The sequence below is a fragment of the Cyprinodon tularosa genome, unplaced genomic scaffold, assembly GCF_016077235.1.
Source record: "Cyprinodon tularosa strain WSP-4 unplaced genomic scaffold, ASM1607723v1 ctg239, whole genome shotgun sequence".
Taxonomy (NCBI): Eukaryota; Metazoa; Chordata; class Actinopteri; order Cyprinodontiformes; family Cyprinodontidae; genus Cyprinodon; species Cyprinodon tularosa.
Genome location: NW_024038892.1, coordinates 1,613,613 through 1,628,964, shown reverse-complemented (window position 1 = coordinate 1,628,964; position 15,352 = coordinate 1,613,613). Strand labels below are relative to the sequence as shown.

The following is a 15,352-nucleotide window of genomic DNA, read 5'->3' as shown; positions in this document are numbered from 1 at the left end:
ACCAACAGCGTCATCTAGTGTTCGGCTACATCACTTAAACTAAACGGTTCGACCAATCAGAAACATCCGTGATGCGGATGTGAACGGCGTCCCCATTTTTCCATCTTAAACATTGGTGGATGTCTGTCTTTCACTTTAATAAATTAGCAGACCAAATATATTAACAAGAAACTGCTGCCTGTGTTGTTTTTTGTCTGACATTTTTAACCAACTGCTCTGTTTTCTGTTAGTGACTACACATTTCTCGGATATATCTGCAGTAAAGGTCTAATATTTGGCATAATAATTATTGATTTTTGCCCATCCAATTGTAGACTAATCGACCACTCTTGTGATGAAGTGCAGGGGTGGCTGGCTATCAGTGGATAGGAAAAGGTTCCCCCACAAGCAGTGCTTTGAACGAGTCCTGCAGCACCACCGTCCATTAAAACCATAAAGTAATTTAGCCCAGACGTCTAGCCAGCAAGTCGAGTTTGCTTTGTTCGTCTGCATTTGAGACAAACAGTCCCTGCACCAAGAGAGGCTGTAAAACTGGCATTTTTGTCCGAGTTGAGCTGAGCGGAAATGCGCTTGGATCGGGCTTTGAAATTACAGCATCCTGTCCACATTGTTTGCCACCACAAAAAAGCAATTTAGGCCTATCCCAGGAAACAAATGTGAGACAAGGGAAATTGTCTCTCACTTAAATGTTTGGCCGTTCAAATTCTGTCAGCAGATTTTTCCCCTCTCATTTCTGTAGGCTTTGAAGCCTTGGCGGACATACATAGAGTTTTAAACCTCACTGCAGTGTGTGCCTGTGTTGACGTGTGTGTAAGAAAGAGAGAGAGTGTGTTTGCGATTAAACGCAAGATTAAGAAATAAAAGAATGATAGTGATAGGATAAAGATAATCGAATTTAACATTGCAAATTTGTCTTCCTATTATTTAAAGTCATTGAAATTGTGCACTATTGCAGCTGTAATGTGTATTTTCAAACAAATCATTTTGAGTTTGTTATTTTGAAATGATAAACCATAAAAATGAGACCCGTGTTGGCTTAAATGGAGTGCATGAGGCTATTATTAAGAGAGAAAAAATAATAAGTATGGTTTACCTTTATTTTTAACCACAAATTAAGCAAAGGCCTAATTATGGCATTTGCTTTCATCGTAAAACGTTTATGGTTCAAACATCCTTGCTGCTTTTAAATAAAGAAAACAGGTTTCTTCATTATGACTTGCATTATAATAGTCCCGTCTAGCAACTTTTCGCTGGAATCTCATACCAATGAAGACAGAAACAAGCGCTTAAGTGGTTATGATTATATTTACAGAGAACTGTATAGCTACACTCTATAATTAAAACTCGCCAGATACACGGTAAAACTATTAAAAGAAAGAAAGACAAAATGGATTCACATACAGCAACAGCTATCACAAAATACAACACAGAGTAGGCGCTCGCAGATGCTTCTGAATCTGTACAAAATACTCTCCACCTGCGCTATTGTTTACAAAATGAAAACAAAAACAAAGAGGAAAATACAATAACATCATAAATTATAGTTTTTTCGTTTGAAATTTAAAAGAATTCAAGTATTGTCTTTCTTCTGTCAGTTTTCGTCGCATCCAAAAGTTGCTTATTTATATTTTCTTACAAAGAAATATAAACGTGAAAGCAGAATGTTTTCCCATCAAAAAAATCTCTCTCTAGTTTTATTTTCCTTTTTTTATTATAAGTTTTAATTGTGCACTAAATAATAATCAGCAACAAACAGTTTGAGGTTAATGGTACCACAAAAGAATAAATTCAAGAAAGTGATGAAGGGTAGGGGAGGCTTTTTGTTCTGGTAAATCTGTGCTGTCCGTGTATTTTTTTTATTATTATTATTCATTTGTCAATTAAGTAATTTTCACACTGCAGTCCGTTTTTATGATTCCTTGCTGTCGCTCTTGTCCTTGTTCATTTTCTTCATCTTCATTCGCCGGTTCTGAAACCAGATTTTGACCTGCCTCTCGGTCAGATTCAGTACCCTTGCGACCTCGTATCTGCGGTCTCTGGTGAGGTACATATTGAACAAGAACTCCTTTTCCAGTTCAAGAGTCTGGTACTTTGTGTAAGGACATCGCTTCTTCCTTGTGGAGCGGGCATGTATCCAATTGGCCACGGGGTTGTCTGTAAATGAAAAAAAAATATATATATATATATATATGTTAATAAGAATGCTATAACAAATTATAAGCAGCCTAACCAGAAAATATAGAAAAATATGGTCAACCTACATAACAACTTAAACCAAAATTAACGTGGATAATAAAAGATAACCCCAACACAGAGCTATTCTGCGCTGATTTGCTCTCTTAACTTTTGAGTAACACCGTCGTAAAATAGTGTGCGTATTCACTTTATTGGCCCATAAAATGGCCCGTGTTTCAAGCCTTTACAAGTCCGTGGTGAAAGTCCTATAGTTTGTCCCTACATTCCTCAAGTTGCCTGTGGATTAGCTTTGGAACAAATAAAGCAAAGCAACTTGTACATTAGTGTCTGTTAACACACAATTGTGTCAGTAAGTAAGTAATATAGTCATAGTCGGTAAGAAATATATTGGTAGAAAGTGGAGTTGCTGCACGTTAAGGCCCTATGGAGAAAAAAAGAGTACTAAAGTTGGCTTGCATGCCGCCTTTCACTGACACAAGGGTCAAAATATACTCGTAAAGATGAATCATGTGCAGTTAACTGATGAACAGATTCGTATGTCAGATTCAGGGTGTTCTCTATGAAATAAAAAAGGTCTAAAGTCCTGCAGCATCCACCCAATTTCAACGTCTACATCCTGCACCTTTTAGTCCATGTTTATAACCCCTTCTGCTTTTATAGCCCCCCGATATTAGCCTGGTAGCGTTTGTCTTTTACTGTTCCTAAAGCTTTCCCCTCTACAGCACAGGCGTTTCACATACAAGTTGAAAGGAATACGGAGAAGCAGCCTACGATTTCAATTTACGGCAGCTTTAGTCAGAAACAACAATCCTTCACTGCTGTAAAAGAAGCATTGACTTACTGGGATCTAGCTCCGGCTTTTCCTCCTTATGCTTCCCAGGCGCCAGAAGCTCTGACTCTGGAGAAGGGACATTCTGCGGCGTCTTGTCTCGCATGTCAGTGGATGAGCAGTACAGATAATCCGTGTAAGTCCGTCCACCGGAGCTGAGGCACTCCCCAGCTCTGTGCTCCTGAAAGGCGTCGGGCTTAAGTCCGTAATGCCTGCTGTTTCCCGGATAGCCATGGAAAGGGACGGCGCCTGAGATCGGCTCCAGCCATGAGCGCATATACCTCGACTCTGTTCCTAAATGGGGCTGATGGCTGTACGGGTGGTAGACCACTGATGACTGGGAGTGTCCGGGGGCCCAGGACGTGGAAAAGACCGCCGGCTTGGGTGCAAAACTACAGGAAGGATAGTCGGCGCACTCCGGGACTAGGGACGTCGGACGGGGGCCAGCTGGGTGCGAACCAGACGCCGAGAACCGAGTCGCAGCAATAACATCCTCGCTCTCATGGTTGATCAAGGAGTCCACATAATAATTACTTATGGGACCCGTGGTCGACATGTCGAAGCCTCACTCTACTCTTTTACATGCATCCGTTTATTATATGGAGTGTATGTGTACTTTTTTATCTAGCCATAGAACAATCAAGGCAGGTAATTATTTCTCAAAGCTTCCCTGGTTCCTATTGGCTGGCCCACCAACACGTGATTATATTTACCCCCACAAAAATTGTACAGTGGATCAATGCGCCACTTATCCAAGGATACCAATGCACATAAATGGGATTAAACAAAGTGATCTTTCACTCCTTTTCCTGGACCTATGGAGGTAATATTAACCAAAACGTTTATTTTCGGTTTATGTGGAAAACATTCATGCGCAGTGCAGCCGCTGGGTTTTTATTCAGTCGCAGCACAGACCTGCGCACATTGCGTGTTAAAGCAAGGAACTATTTTATGGTGTAATTAATCTCTGTCAGAGCTCCATGCTACTTCAGTGGATACTGCATTAACGCGTTTATTGAATCGTTGGCTCGTTTTATCCTCGCAAAACCAGCATTTGATAAAGTGAATCGTTTATAACTTCTCGTAGAATGCTGTTTATTGTTTTTCAAGGATATATAAAAAGAAATGCCTTCACAGCAGCTGCAGCAGGGGAAAGTGGACGGTGAAAAGCGGGGAGAATCAAAATACGGGATGCAGTTTGCACGGCATTTAACGAGGGCCTGCAGACCAAACATTCCCTAAATGGGTTTTGTGGAGATACATCCGAGGAGGGGATTCCGAAAGCTGACAGACTCACAGCCCACTAAAAAAGCCAACTATTTTCGGCCAGTGACCGTTCAAGGTTTTATGCCCATCAATAAATTTTAACGAGAACCATTTGATTGTTCATAAACGTGTCGTTAATAAGGAGTGCATCTGAGATCCCTGCTAAAATTAACAGTTGACACCACTATGTGTGTATCCAAAAAGAAAAAAACTGAGAAAAAAAAAACAGAACCGCAAAGGGGTAGATCAAACATAAAAGATAAAGGGGATTATTTAAGGAGGATAAAGAACACTGAAGCTTTCTTAAAATTGTACTTTTGTAAACTTTACTTTTATACAACATACATAATCAAACAATTTGAGAGTAATTTGTCAGATAAACGAGAAACAGAGATGCACCGACACAGCAAATAACATAACACTACAAAAACGAAAAATAGCGGGCAAATAAAACACAACCTGCTTTTTGAATATGTGGATACAAAAGAGGTTTGATTCTTGCAGTACAAATACGCATTTAGTAATATTGAGTTTAAAATATAAAATGGTTTGTTTTTATCCAAGATAATAGCTTTTTTCTCCCATTCAAAATGTGCAGGATTTGTGTAAAAACATTTTTCCTTTAACCAATGTGCTGATAATGACGTGTTTAAACACAAGCTACAAACAGAAAAGGGACTTGAGTTTGTTTAACTGCTTACAACCAAAATACCTGTTCTAAAAATAAATTCAAACAATCTGAGCAAATTGAACAATTTGGGTTGGGGGCGAGGTGGGGTGTTTTTTTGTTTTTTCAAAGAAAACATTGTGATAGTGTCAGGTTTCTGCTAATGACTGAGTTCAGATTCAACCATGAAACGTAAAAGGCCAGACTCTAGACCACATCGCCAAATGGTCTCATGGTGTGGCTGTTGATGAACGCGTGTGACTGAAGAGATTTCAACATTTTACCCCGAATTTACAAAAATGAACAGATCCACATTGAATAAATATCTATACTAATCCAATTAGCTTTTTTAAATAAGTTGTTTTCTACATACTGAAAGCGAATGTCTCTTTATTCATCTCATATTAGAAAGTTAGTGAATCACACTTAGCAGCCATTTATTACTGCAGCATTCAATCATAAATGCACTATATATCCTGTATTGATGTCTACAGCACTAAAAAGAGATCAGTGCTATTGTTATGGAAGAGCGTCTGATAGTCTGCTTCAAATGTGTCTGCTCTGCTTGTGTGCGCGTGCGTATGTACGCGCAAATATTTGCACTGTAAGTGTTTACACATTCATTCATATAAAAAATATTTTACAATATATATTTATAACTTATTTTACCAATTTTTTTTATCTTTAATAAAATATGACTACATAAAATAACTGTGTGCTTTTCTCGTTTTGTGTGTGTTTTTGTATGTATTTCTTGCAAATTGCAATGTGAGTATGTGTGATGATGTTATTGAAGATAACTAGGCACTTTAATAATAGAAAAATATATCACCATGAAAAAAATAAAGATTAGTAATTGATAACTCCCAAAGCACTGGAAAAATGTGGTTCCAAAGATGACAAAGCAGCCGCTCTACCTGCTTGTAACCAGTTTTATTTCTAACATAGAAAATATGTTCTAGAAGTCCTACCCAATTGGAAACATCAAACTATTTCTTCACTGGAAGTTTGCAGGATTCTTGTGTGTGTTTTTATAGTGCTACGTTTCAAGTCTGCCGTAGCTAGAGCTTTTTTCACTACGTCATCAGTGATAGGAAAGTAGCATAGCATTAAGGCTATATCATATCGCCATCAAAGTGCAAGCTGAAAACAAAAGGTGAAAAAGTAGTATAGCTGCTTCCAAGGTCCACAAACATCTATTTAAATGCAGCTATAACCATATCCTTCTTAACACAATACATTTAGAACCCGTGTTGAACATGCTCTTAAGTTTTTAAGTGTTTTCTTTATTTTGACCCTATCAATTTAAAAATAAAAAGGAGACTCGATACATTTAATATCATATACTACATAAAAATCATTGTTTTATTCAGTATGAAAAAGGCGTTACTGCCTGATGAAGCTCAAACTCTTGAAAAGTGACATCATTTTCTGGTAACGTTCCATGCTTTGTCATCTGCAGAGATCAAACAAAATAATTTATCATAGAAGAATCGCGCTTGCTCTTAACTAGAAGTATCAATACTGAAAGATACTGAGAAATGGTAAAAAACAAAAAACAAAAAAAAACAAAAAACAAAAAAAAACAGCGAAATAGCTGGATAGTTTTACGTGAATATATGATAAAAAAATTATAAAGCCAAATCAGTAGAGCATTTTAAAGACATTTTTAAAGTGAACACGTCCCCCCTTCACGCTACCTCTATCCAATAGAAAAATACACTGAGAGATCAGTCAGTGTCATATTTGGACCAGCCTTTTTGCTAAAAAGACGCACATGGGCATTCAAAGGGAATACCAAGAGTTATTTATAAAAGTCCCATGTGCTGAGCAGACAGTGCAGTTGAGACATAGTATTATGATCTGAATAGGCCAATTGATCTTAAGGACTACTACACTAACTGGAATTCTCTATCAAAGCTTCAGGTTTTAGATAATCCACCTTCAAATGGTATTGTGTTACCTTGAAATTAACATAGCTATCTAGTAAAAGAGAGCTCCCGCAGTAATATGTTGTGGTGGTAGGCTATTTATACAAAGTAATTTCCTCAATGTTGATAGTTGAAACAATGAATAATTTCAAATCTTCCGCGTATAGTGACAGAAAAAAAAAAAATCAAGTCAAAGTGCGTATCTCATAAATAAACCCCAAAACGCCGAGCCAACAATTTAGGTTTCAGAAAAGAAAAAATAAGCGAAGATAAAAACATGTAAGCCTAGATATGGTTTGCGTTTCAGGCCAATTGTCTTTTTATACACACATTTTTATCACGCATAGAAACACAATCAGATATAAAATATGAAAACAAAAGTAAAATCACATGCCAGAGAATCTTCATATCATTAAATTACTGAAATTTTCGAAAATCTTTTCAAGAATTGTCCAACAATTACAGTCTTACGATTTCTTTCGTTGTCTGCCTTCATAACCAGATGTACCAAATAACTGATGAGGCTCCTTATTACTAATATCACTTTAGAATATGTTTGGGAACAGATTCTGTCAAGGGCGAAAATGAAACCGGATACAAATTTCCCTAATGTCTGAGATATATTGTTAGAATAACATCCTTGTTTTCCTCTACAGACGCGCCTCTCCAAGGCTTCAGTTTCTACAAAGAGCGCCACTTACAGTGTGGAATAAATGGTTATTAGTGTATGGTTTCTAGTTGTATCTGTGTAGTTCTCTCGCGATGGACTTTGTTCTGTTGTAGTTATGTCTTAGTAAAATGTTGCATTCCAAGAGAGACGCTAATTCACGGAGCTGAATGAAAATGACTTTGGATTCCAGACTGTCTCTTCTAAGTGGCGTTAAAAGGAGGGGGCTGAGAAAAAGAAAAGAAAAACGGAATAGAGAAAATCTGACCTGGTTTAAAAATATATATTGATAAAAATGACAAAAAAACAGACAGAAAACTGTCATCACTTGATAAGTTATGATTGACTTATATGTATCAATGAACAATTTATTTTTTTTACTTTTCATTAACTTATAAATAAATAAAAATAAATAAATATTATTAATACTAAAAGCAGTAATCTAAAGTCAAATTTGTAAGGGTTTTTTTTTTTAATAAAAACTACCGCAACAGAGAAAAGAATGAATGTTAAAGTGGTTCCTTTAAATTCAAGATAATCAAAAAAACAGTGTGACATCAAAGGTAAGAAAGAATAAAGAACAGTTAAAGCTAATTATGAAATAAAAAGTGACATTTACCAACCAGCAAAATGTTACTTAAAACAAAACCCTTGCGCTTGTCTAATTAAGTGTAAGCATTTTTTGTATGCAATATTTTGATTATAAAGACCACAGATTTTTCATTCAGTTCTTCCAAATAAAAAAATACAATAAAATAAATGTTTTGCAGTCAAACCTGAATAATATTTTCACAAAAACAGCAGCAGTCATGCGCTCGATTTTTAAAATTAAATACCACAAAAGCAGCTGTCGGATGACTTAAAATTAAAATGAATTCCTTTATCAGTGCATTTTGCTTTCAACGTGAAGCCATGAACCACATAGCACACAAACCTCTGAGCCGACAGATGAAACACAAGACGTTCTAAAAGTTTACCAAGCTTGTTTACAGCCTATTCTCCTTGTGAGAGCCCCAGGAGCTTTTTACAGCCCCGTCACAAACTAACAGCAACCAAACAAAACTTTTCTGTCCAAGGTATAGCAGTCCAGTTCATTTACAATGCCATTTGCGGGGGGTAGGGGGAATCTGGAGGTGCCTATGGGGGGACAATTCAGCGGAAATTGTGCCCTTGATGAAGACGAACTGACGTAATCAAGGCAGTTTCTTGTTGCCGAGTCAGGAAGCCAACCCCAACAACATGAAACTACCTAAACCACGCTTCAGCTTCGCGCAAATATCCATTGCAATGAGACAACAGTACAAAAGGCAACAAGAAGATGAGCTAAAACCAACAGAGATTGGAAGAAGGCAAGTATAAACTCAACAGATACACCATGTTATGCATTGCTTGTTTTCTTCTTAAATTGTTTGCATGCTTCGTTTGGCGTAAATAACAGAGGGATACAATTACTAAAAAGGAATAGTGCTTCACTATCATAGTTAAGCAAAGTTTTACAAATAATACCCATATTCAAGTATCAGCAATCATGTTGCTCAAATAACCATATGCATTTTTTATTATTAAAAAAGAAAAGGGAGAATAGCAATTAACAGCATGCCTATTGGATTATTTATACCAAGCATCTTAATGTAAACTACAGTGACATAAGCAGGCATGCACAGAGCGTGCCACACAAGCTGTCAGGCAAGCCCCGCTGACAGCTTTGGCACAGCCTCCAAATCAGAAAACAAAATCATCCATCCTACCTTTCTTTGCCTCCTCACATCCACACAGGTGCGATCCTATTGTCCCGGTGCTTATTCCGCTTGCAGCCTTTGCCTTGTCCCTTTATTCTCCATGTTTCTTATTTAACTGCAGGAAAAAATCTCCAGTATTTTCTTCTGCACCCCGCCTGCAGTGAAGGGCAGCGGTTCCTGCTACTCCCTGCAGCCCAAGCAGCGCCTCGGCTGGCTTGCTGCACTTTGCACGGGGCTCCCTGCCTTGTGGAGTAGTCCTCCTCCGCACACATACACACACACCTTTAAACGCATCTTTTACTGCTGCGGCACATTATATTTGCAGATCATAAAATCCACCCCCAACGCTTTCCAGGGCGAACCTGACATTAGAATTTTATGACCTTGACTTACTGTGGTCACCTGGATAATATTTAAATCAACGTTATGGTCTCTCAATTCTATTAAAACTGCCATGATCTCCTACTTCCTATCTGCAGTGTCTTCCCTCCCTCACATTTTAAAACCCAGTGTGCTAAGGGAAGGACAAAGTTGGTGGTACTTCTCCATTTTCTCCTCGGTTTTTATTATTTTGGAACCGTTTAGCATGACAGAACTTAATGTCACCTTGTGCATGCACGTTACACAGCACGGAAATGCCACAGACACCGAAACGAAGAAGCAGCAACACACAAGTAACAAAACATTACGAACAACTCGGCAATGTGACAGTGTCACTGTAAATGTACTGTCTGACAGAGGCTGCCTCATAGTCAGTTTCATCAAAACAATTCCACCGCAATCTTCCGATTTCTATGCAAGATGCAGCTTCTCTGATCATCAGAAGGCACCCTTAATATGTGTGTGTACACATATACAGAAAACTGATAAAAGCATTACAAAATTACGCATGCATGTCTTATAACTGTCCCTCGTCGTGTCTGAGTGCAAGTGAATATGTTTAGAGCTAAAAGTGTCTTCAGGAGTAGTTGTAAACTGCACTCTGCTCCCTTTCTCGACTCTCCCTGTTTAGCTTCTTGAGCTTCATACGTCTGTTTTGGAACCAGATCTTGACCTGTCTGTCGGTCAGGTTGATACTGCGGCTGATCTCCAGGCGGCGCTCCCGAGACAGATACATGTTGAACAAGAACTCCTTTTCCAGCTCCAGTGTCTGGTGCTTTGTGTAGGGACACCTCTTCTTCCTTCCACTTTTGACTTTTAACCAGCTTCCCGTTGTCTTTTCCGCCGATAAATCATCTATCAAAATGGGAAAAACACAGCAATGAAAGTAGTAAGGCAATAGCAATGAAAAAAAAGTAGAGAATAAATCCTGGCAGTAATTGCTGGGCAGAGACGCTGTAACCAATGCGCACTCATATCCGGTATAACACCCAGAACTCCTTAAATGACATTAAAATCTGCAGTGAGTCAGAGTAGTTTTGTCTTGATCTGGACGCTTCCTTCCCACTTTAACAAATGAGGAGCACCGCTCCTTCGACCCACTAGACTACTGGATACAAATTGCTTTTTGCGTGATGTACAACTGTAATTAGATCAAATCAAACCACCCAAAGAAGCAACTACTATTTTCTTTGTTGCACCTCAGACTCCCATAAAATTTTATTACCGTTTCAAGAGGCAAAGGATTTTTCCTCGAGGTTAAAAACGTTCTTTGTAGTATAAGTTTACTTTTATTTTGTTATGGGGGGTTAATTTAAAGGAAAATGAAAATTTTAAATATAGTAAATCAAATTTTTATATATAAAACAAATGAATGAACCAATAATTAGATACTCCACGACGAATGAGTTTTTGATTAACTCCACAGAGTCAAGGGAGTTACGCCTCTGTTATCCACAAACGCACCCAGGCGAGTGGCAGCAGTGATTAGTCTAATGTGAACTCTCAGCGTGTGGCCAACATTTAATAATTTCCAAAACATTTAATTTAGTACTGGAGTACAAAACTCACAAAAAACACACACACCGACTCACACAGACGCACCACGCCTGTTCTTACCCCCCGCCTCGACCTCCCTCCCTTCCACCCCACCCAATAACACACACGCACACTTATACACACGCACAAATACAATGAATGATTGCAAAGGCACACACTTTCAATATGTTTACCTCAAAAATTGCTGCTTAAATTGAGTGAAGTAGAATAAAATCCATTAATTTAATGGAATAAAATAGAATTTACTTAAATACAATACCCGAAATACCAACTTCCACCCTTTAAAAACTTACTAATGTTACAAGTATCTCTTTAAATCGTCAACAGGTCTTGTGGAAATTAGAAAAGGCCTATTTGTGATTCACTCAAACCCAAAAGTAAATATAGGAGCCAAAATTGGGATGGCAATTCTTGTAAATTGGCGCTATATAAATAAATTGAATTGAAAATTATTAATATGACAACAGACACGGTTATTAAAATTACAATGTTTCACAAAGACGAATATATGCCTACATAATCATAAAAATAGGATAAAACTTTGTCATACTGTTTTAATTGACCTAGTGTGAAACGAATATTAACCAAAACGAGAAATAAAACATATCTTTATATAAACATAATTATATAAAACAATCTAAAATTGCGACAATCTCAAAGTGAGACGTGTTTTCAAGAAAAAGTCGCAACCTTCCCGCAAAAGAAAAATATCTCAAATGTGCACCATGTATAAAGGGAAGCTCGACAAATGGTTCCTAAGAAAGTTGTGCTTTGTTGGAAAACAATAGAAGTTTTGAATAATTTATAAAACAAATTCTGCAGTTCTAAACTGTTGATCCTTCATGCTCCAGGTATACAAAAACTGCAGGATATTTTCGCTTTGTTTCTTGTGTCTGAAACGGTCTCTACATTGGTGTGCAGGCGTCCATATTTTTGAGAGAGGGAGTGTGTTTATTTTGATGAATACTGCCCATCTCGCATCCTCCCATTAATAAAAGGGTGGTAAATACCAGCGACAGCATAACCCCTGCAAGAATGGGCTGCAGCATATAAACACAAACGCAGCATCCAAAAAGCCAATCCGCTTGAGTTTAAATAGTTAAAGTGAGATTTTTCACATGCATTTAATTATTTGTTTTATTTTATGTGTATTAGTGTTTATTCACGTGAGTCAGGGAGGGGGATCTACCTTTAAATTCCCCGTCTGAGTTATCTGAGCAGCTGTCACTCTTGGCCTTGTCTTCCTTCCTGCTCTCACCCTCATCTGTTTTAGGAGCCTCTTTGGGTGTCTCCTGTGCAGTTTTGCTGCAGCTCACAGTCGATTCTGCTGCTTTTTCAACAGATGACGCCAAGTGGGTCAGCGTCAAGCCGGGGGGCAGTTGCTGCAGCTGCTGCTCGTCCCGCTGCGGCCTCTCCCCGCCATACACCTGGAAATAGCAGCCGCTGGACAAGGCTGCAGTCTGCTCAGGGCGACGGCAGCTATTGTCTCCAAGCCGGATGTATGTGGCCGACTCTGTTGTGTGCTTCCCCTTATTGCTGTCATCTTGATAGAGGCAACAAAACGCCTCCTCTTTGACGCTGCCCGCTGGGAACGAGCAGGGTTGTAAACACTGGTGGGCAACAGGTTGATCGTCTCTGCTGCTTTTGGAGCCTGAGGTCCATGTGGCCAGCTGCGCTGACAGGTAGGGCGCATCCTGGAAGCCGCCGAGCGGGACGCCGCCTGCAGGAACCTCGTCTCTTTTGGAGTGTGGAGATGATCCAACCTTTCCAATATTCCTCATCACCGAGTATCCGTACTCTGCAGCTGAGTGGATGTACATTCCTGGGTTGCTGGAATATCCCTCAGCCCTGTAGGAAGATGATCCTCCCATTAAAGAATCCATCAGGAAGTTACCGGGCGATATGTTATTCGGAAGTGTCATATTTGCATGTAACAACTCTGGAAGGGTGATCACTTGGTGTTTCCCGCCGTTCTAATCTGCGGGGTTCCAGCAAGAGAACAAGGACAGTAGGATGCTGACATCTTTTGGAGGGGGGTGCAAAAAAATATCTGTAACACAATTATGGATGCTCGGAGACATGTCATGTGAGCTTCAGACCAATAGCGGCGTGGAAGTGGCCTTGATGCTCCAGACTGGAGTGACGTCAACGCGGTCAAGTTGGGAAATCTGAAGGTTTTTGATGGAGCGTGAGCGCCACCTAGTGACAGTCTTGCTGCATACAGCTGGAGGCCTTTTGCAGGAAGAACAAAGGACAGACTACTGTTGCAGCTGCTGCGCGGCAGGGATTTATTTAAGATAATCACTGTTTAGTTTGTCAACATTTAATTCTGAAGGGCTGGAGATGGTTGAAGGGGATTATATTCATCCATCGTTTGATTTAATAAAACACTGACGGATGTGGTATGGAGGTGAGAGTAATATGAGAGTGTTTTTGTATTACTGTATTGTTTTTTCTTTCTTTCAATAGTATCGAAATCCCAAAACTGTAAATAAGCGTTTATTTAAAAAGAGAAAAACGCAAGTCCTGTAAAAATAATCTGCAACTGTGTGACGTGAATCTGCGTTTTTCCAGATGTAGATCAGAATGTGGTCAAATCTATAGCATAATATTTTATAAGTCTCATGAAGTATTAGTAGAAATAGCTACTGTAATCAGTGAATTGATGTTATCTGATCATGCTTCGAAATTGAGGTGAAATTTGTACTGATTACCAACTGTGTCGATGTAAAGGAAAATCAAATATATTAAATTATTTCTTATAGTTGCCTTATTTTTTATTCCGTTTAGTATCTTCCCGAAAGCCCACCCCAGCGTAATGAGAAACTGTTTTAACAGGTAGCAATTTTGCAAAGGGTTTTCTTTCATTATGAGTATACTGTGTCGAGAATGAACACGGGGAAACTTTTTTTTCCATTGTACACCCTTTATAGAATTATTGGATTTCAGTTTAAAATTCGTCTATATTCATTTTACCACATGGTTGAATACAAAACCAGGGCAAAAAAAAACAACTGTTTTAATATTAATATTTAATATAATATACTGTTTTCCTTTGTTCATATATCTGGATAACATATGTAAATACAGTAAATTATTGTGTAATAATTATAAGTTAAGACGACAAAAGTGGCTTTACTTAGGAGGGTCGAGAGCAGAGTAGAAAGGATTATTATCAGTATTTTTTTTATATTTTTTTATCAGAGATAAGTTTCCAATTCTCCCTGATTACAGCTGGGTTAGTATTTGTTTTCTTTTTTTGCCTCTGTAATTGATGAGTCCCGGTGACAATTTTCTACACAGCTAAGAGGAAAAGAACGTATAAACATTAATTGTATACATCGTTTCAGAGTTTATTTTTCGATTTACAATACATGCAATCATATAATGATAAAGGAAAAACAAACCATCGATATAAATACATAAACACTCATACCTATGTGTGTACTTTTTTCCCTACATGGTGGATACAATTGTGTGCGAGTGTGTGTGTGTATACAATTTAAGGGGTTTTACAAGAGAGCACAACGTCCTCGATGAGTCTGAAAGTCCTGGTAACATGCTAAAATATACCACAATTGAATAAAAACATTGCGCAAAACGCGTCATGGATACGAATATAAAGATTCAACGCAAGAAGGCTTTAACTAATCTCGTCCTAAGTGCGTTACTGCAGCTTGGTGAGGGTGCTCATCTGGTGTTGTTTTGTCTGCGTGCCCCAGTGTCTGTGTATTTGAGTTAGTGCGTCAGTTTAGTTCAGAATCACTTTCAAAGGCAAGGGCAGTAGCCTACACTGTGTTCATGTGAGCGGCCCTAGCATAATAATATATAGGCAATACCTTTGGACAGAAATTTATATTCGAAATAAATTAAATGCAGCTTTGTGTTTAGCATTTCTTAAAAATTATAGAGAAAAAGTGAATAACTGACTTTAAAGAAGGTTTACAAAAAATAAACAATAGCTTCAGAGTTCTCACCCTTCTGGGTTTTCTGTTATAGTGAAACGCTTCTGGAGAAACAATCATAAAGACATGTGAATGCCTGTCTATGAAGGATAAAAAAAGAAAACAATGACGCCGCGTTCTCACGTTTCTGGATTATCTTATTCAGAGACGTTTC

At 38.3% G+C, this 15,352-nt stretch overlaps 2 protein-coding genes across 2 annotated transcripts; both read right to left on the bottom strand.

Annotated features, from left to right (window-relative positions):
• Positions 1-1,286: 1,286 nt before the first annotated feature.
• On the bottom strand, positions 1,287-3,732 carry hoxc9a (homeobox C9a). Its single transcript, XM_038287378.1, has 2 exons — positions 3,038-3,732; positions 1,287-2,154 (listed from the first exon to the last, which is right to left on the bottom strand). The coding sequence occupies exons 1-2, from the start codon at positions 3,579-3,581 to the stop codon at positions 1,910-1,912; spliced, it is 789 nt and encodes a 262-aa protein (XP_038143306.1). The 5' UTR covers positions 3,582-3,732; the 3' UTR covers positions 1,287-1,909.
• Positions 3,733-9,839: 6,107 nt separating this feature from the next.
• hoxc10a (homeobox C10a) lies at positions 9,840-13,315 on the bottom strand. The gene is made up of 2 exons (XM_038287373.1): positions 12,423-13,315; positions 9,840-10,531 (listed from the first exon to the last, which is right to left on the bottom strand). The coding sequence occupies exons 1-2, from the start codon at positions 13,153-13,155 to the stop codon at positions 10,254-10,256; spliced, it is 1,011 nt and encodes a 336-aa protein (XP_038143301.1). The 5' UTR covers positions 13,156-13,315; the 3' UTR covers positions 9,840-10,253.
• Between the last annotated feature and the right edge of the window lie 2,037 nt (positions 13,316-15,352).

Excerpts from the sequence above, each read along its gene's own strand:
- hoxc10a (XM_038287373.1), bottom strand. The coding sequence starts at position 13,155 with ATGACACTTCCGAATAACATATCGCCCGGTAACTTCCTGATGGATTCT. Across the intron at positions 10,532-12,422 it reads CTCAGACGGGGAATTTAAAG|ATGATTTATCGGCGGAAAAG; the intron begins GTAGATCCCCCT and ends CCATTTTGATAG.
- hoxc9a (XM_038287378.1), bottom strand. The coding sequence starts at position 3,581 with ATGTCGACCACGGGTCCCATAAGTAATTATTATGTGGACTCCTTGATC. Across the intron at positions 2,155-3,037 it reads AAAGCCGGAGCTAGATCCCA|ACAACCCCGTGGCCAATTGG; the intron begins GTAAGTCAATGC and ends TTTCATTTACAG.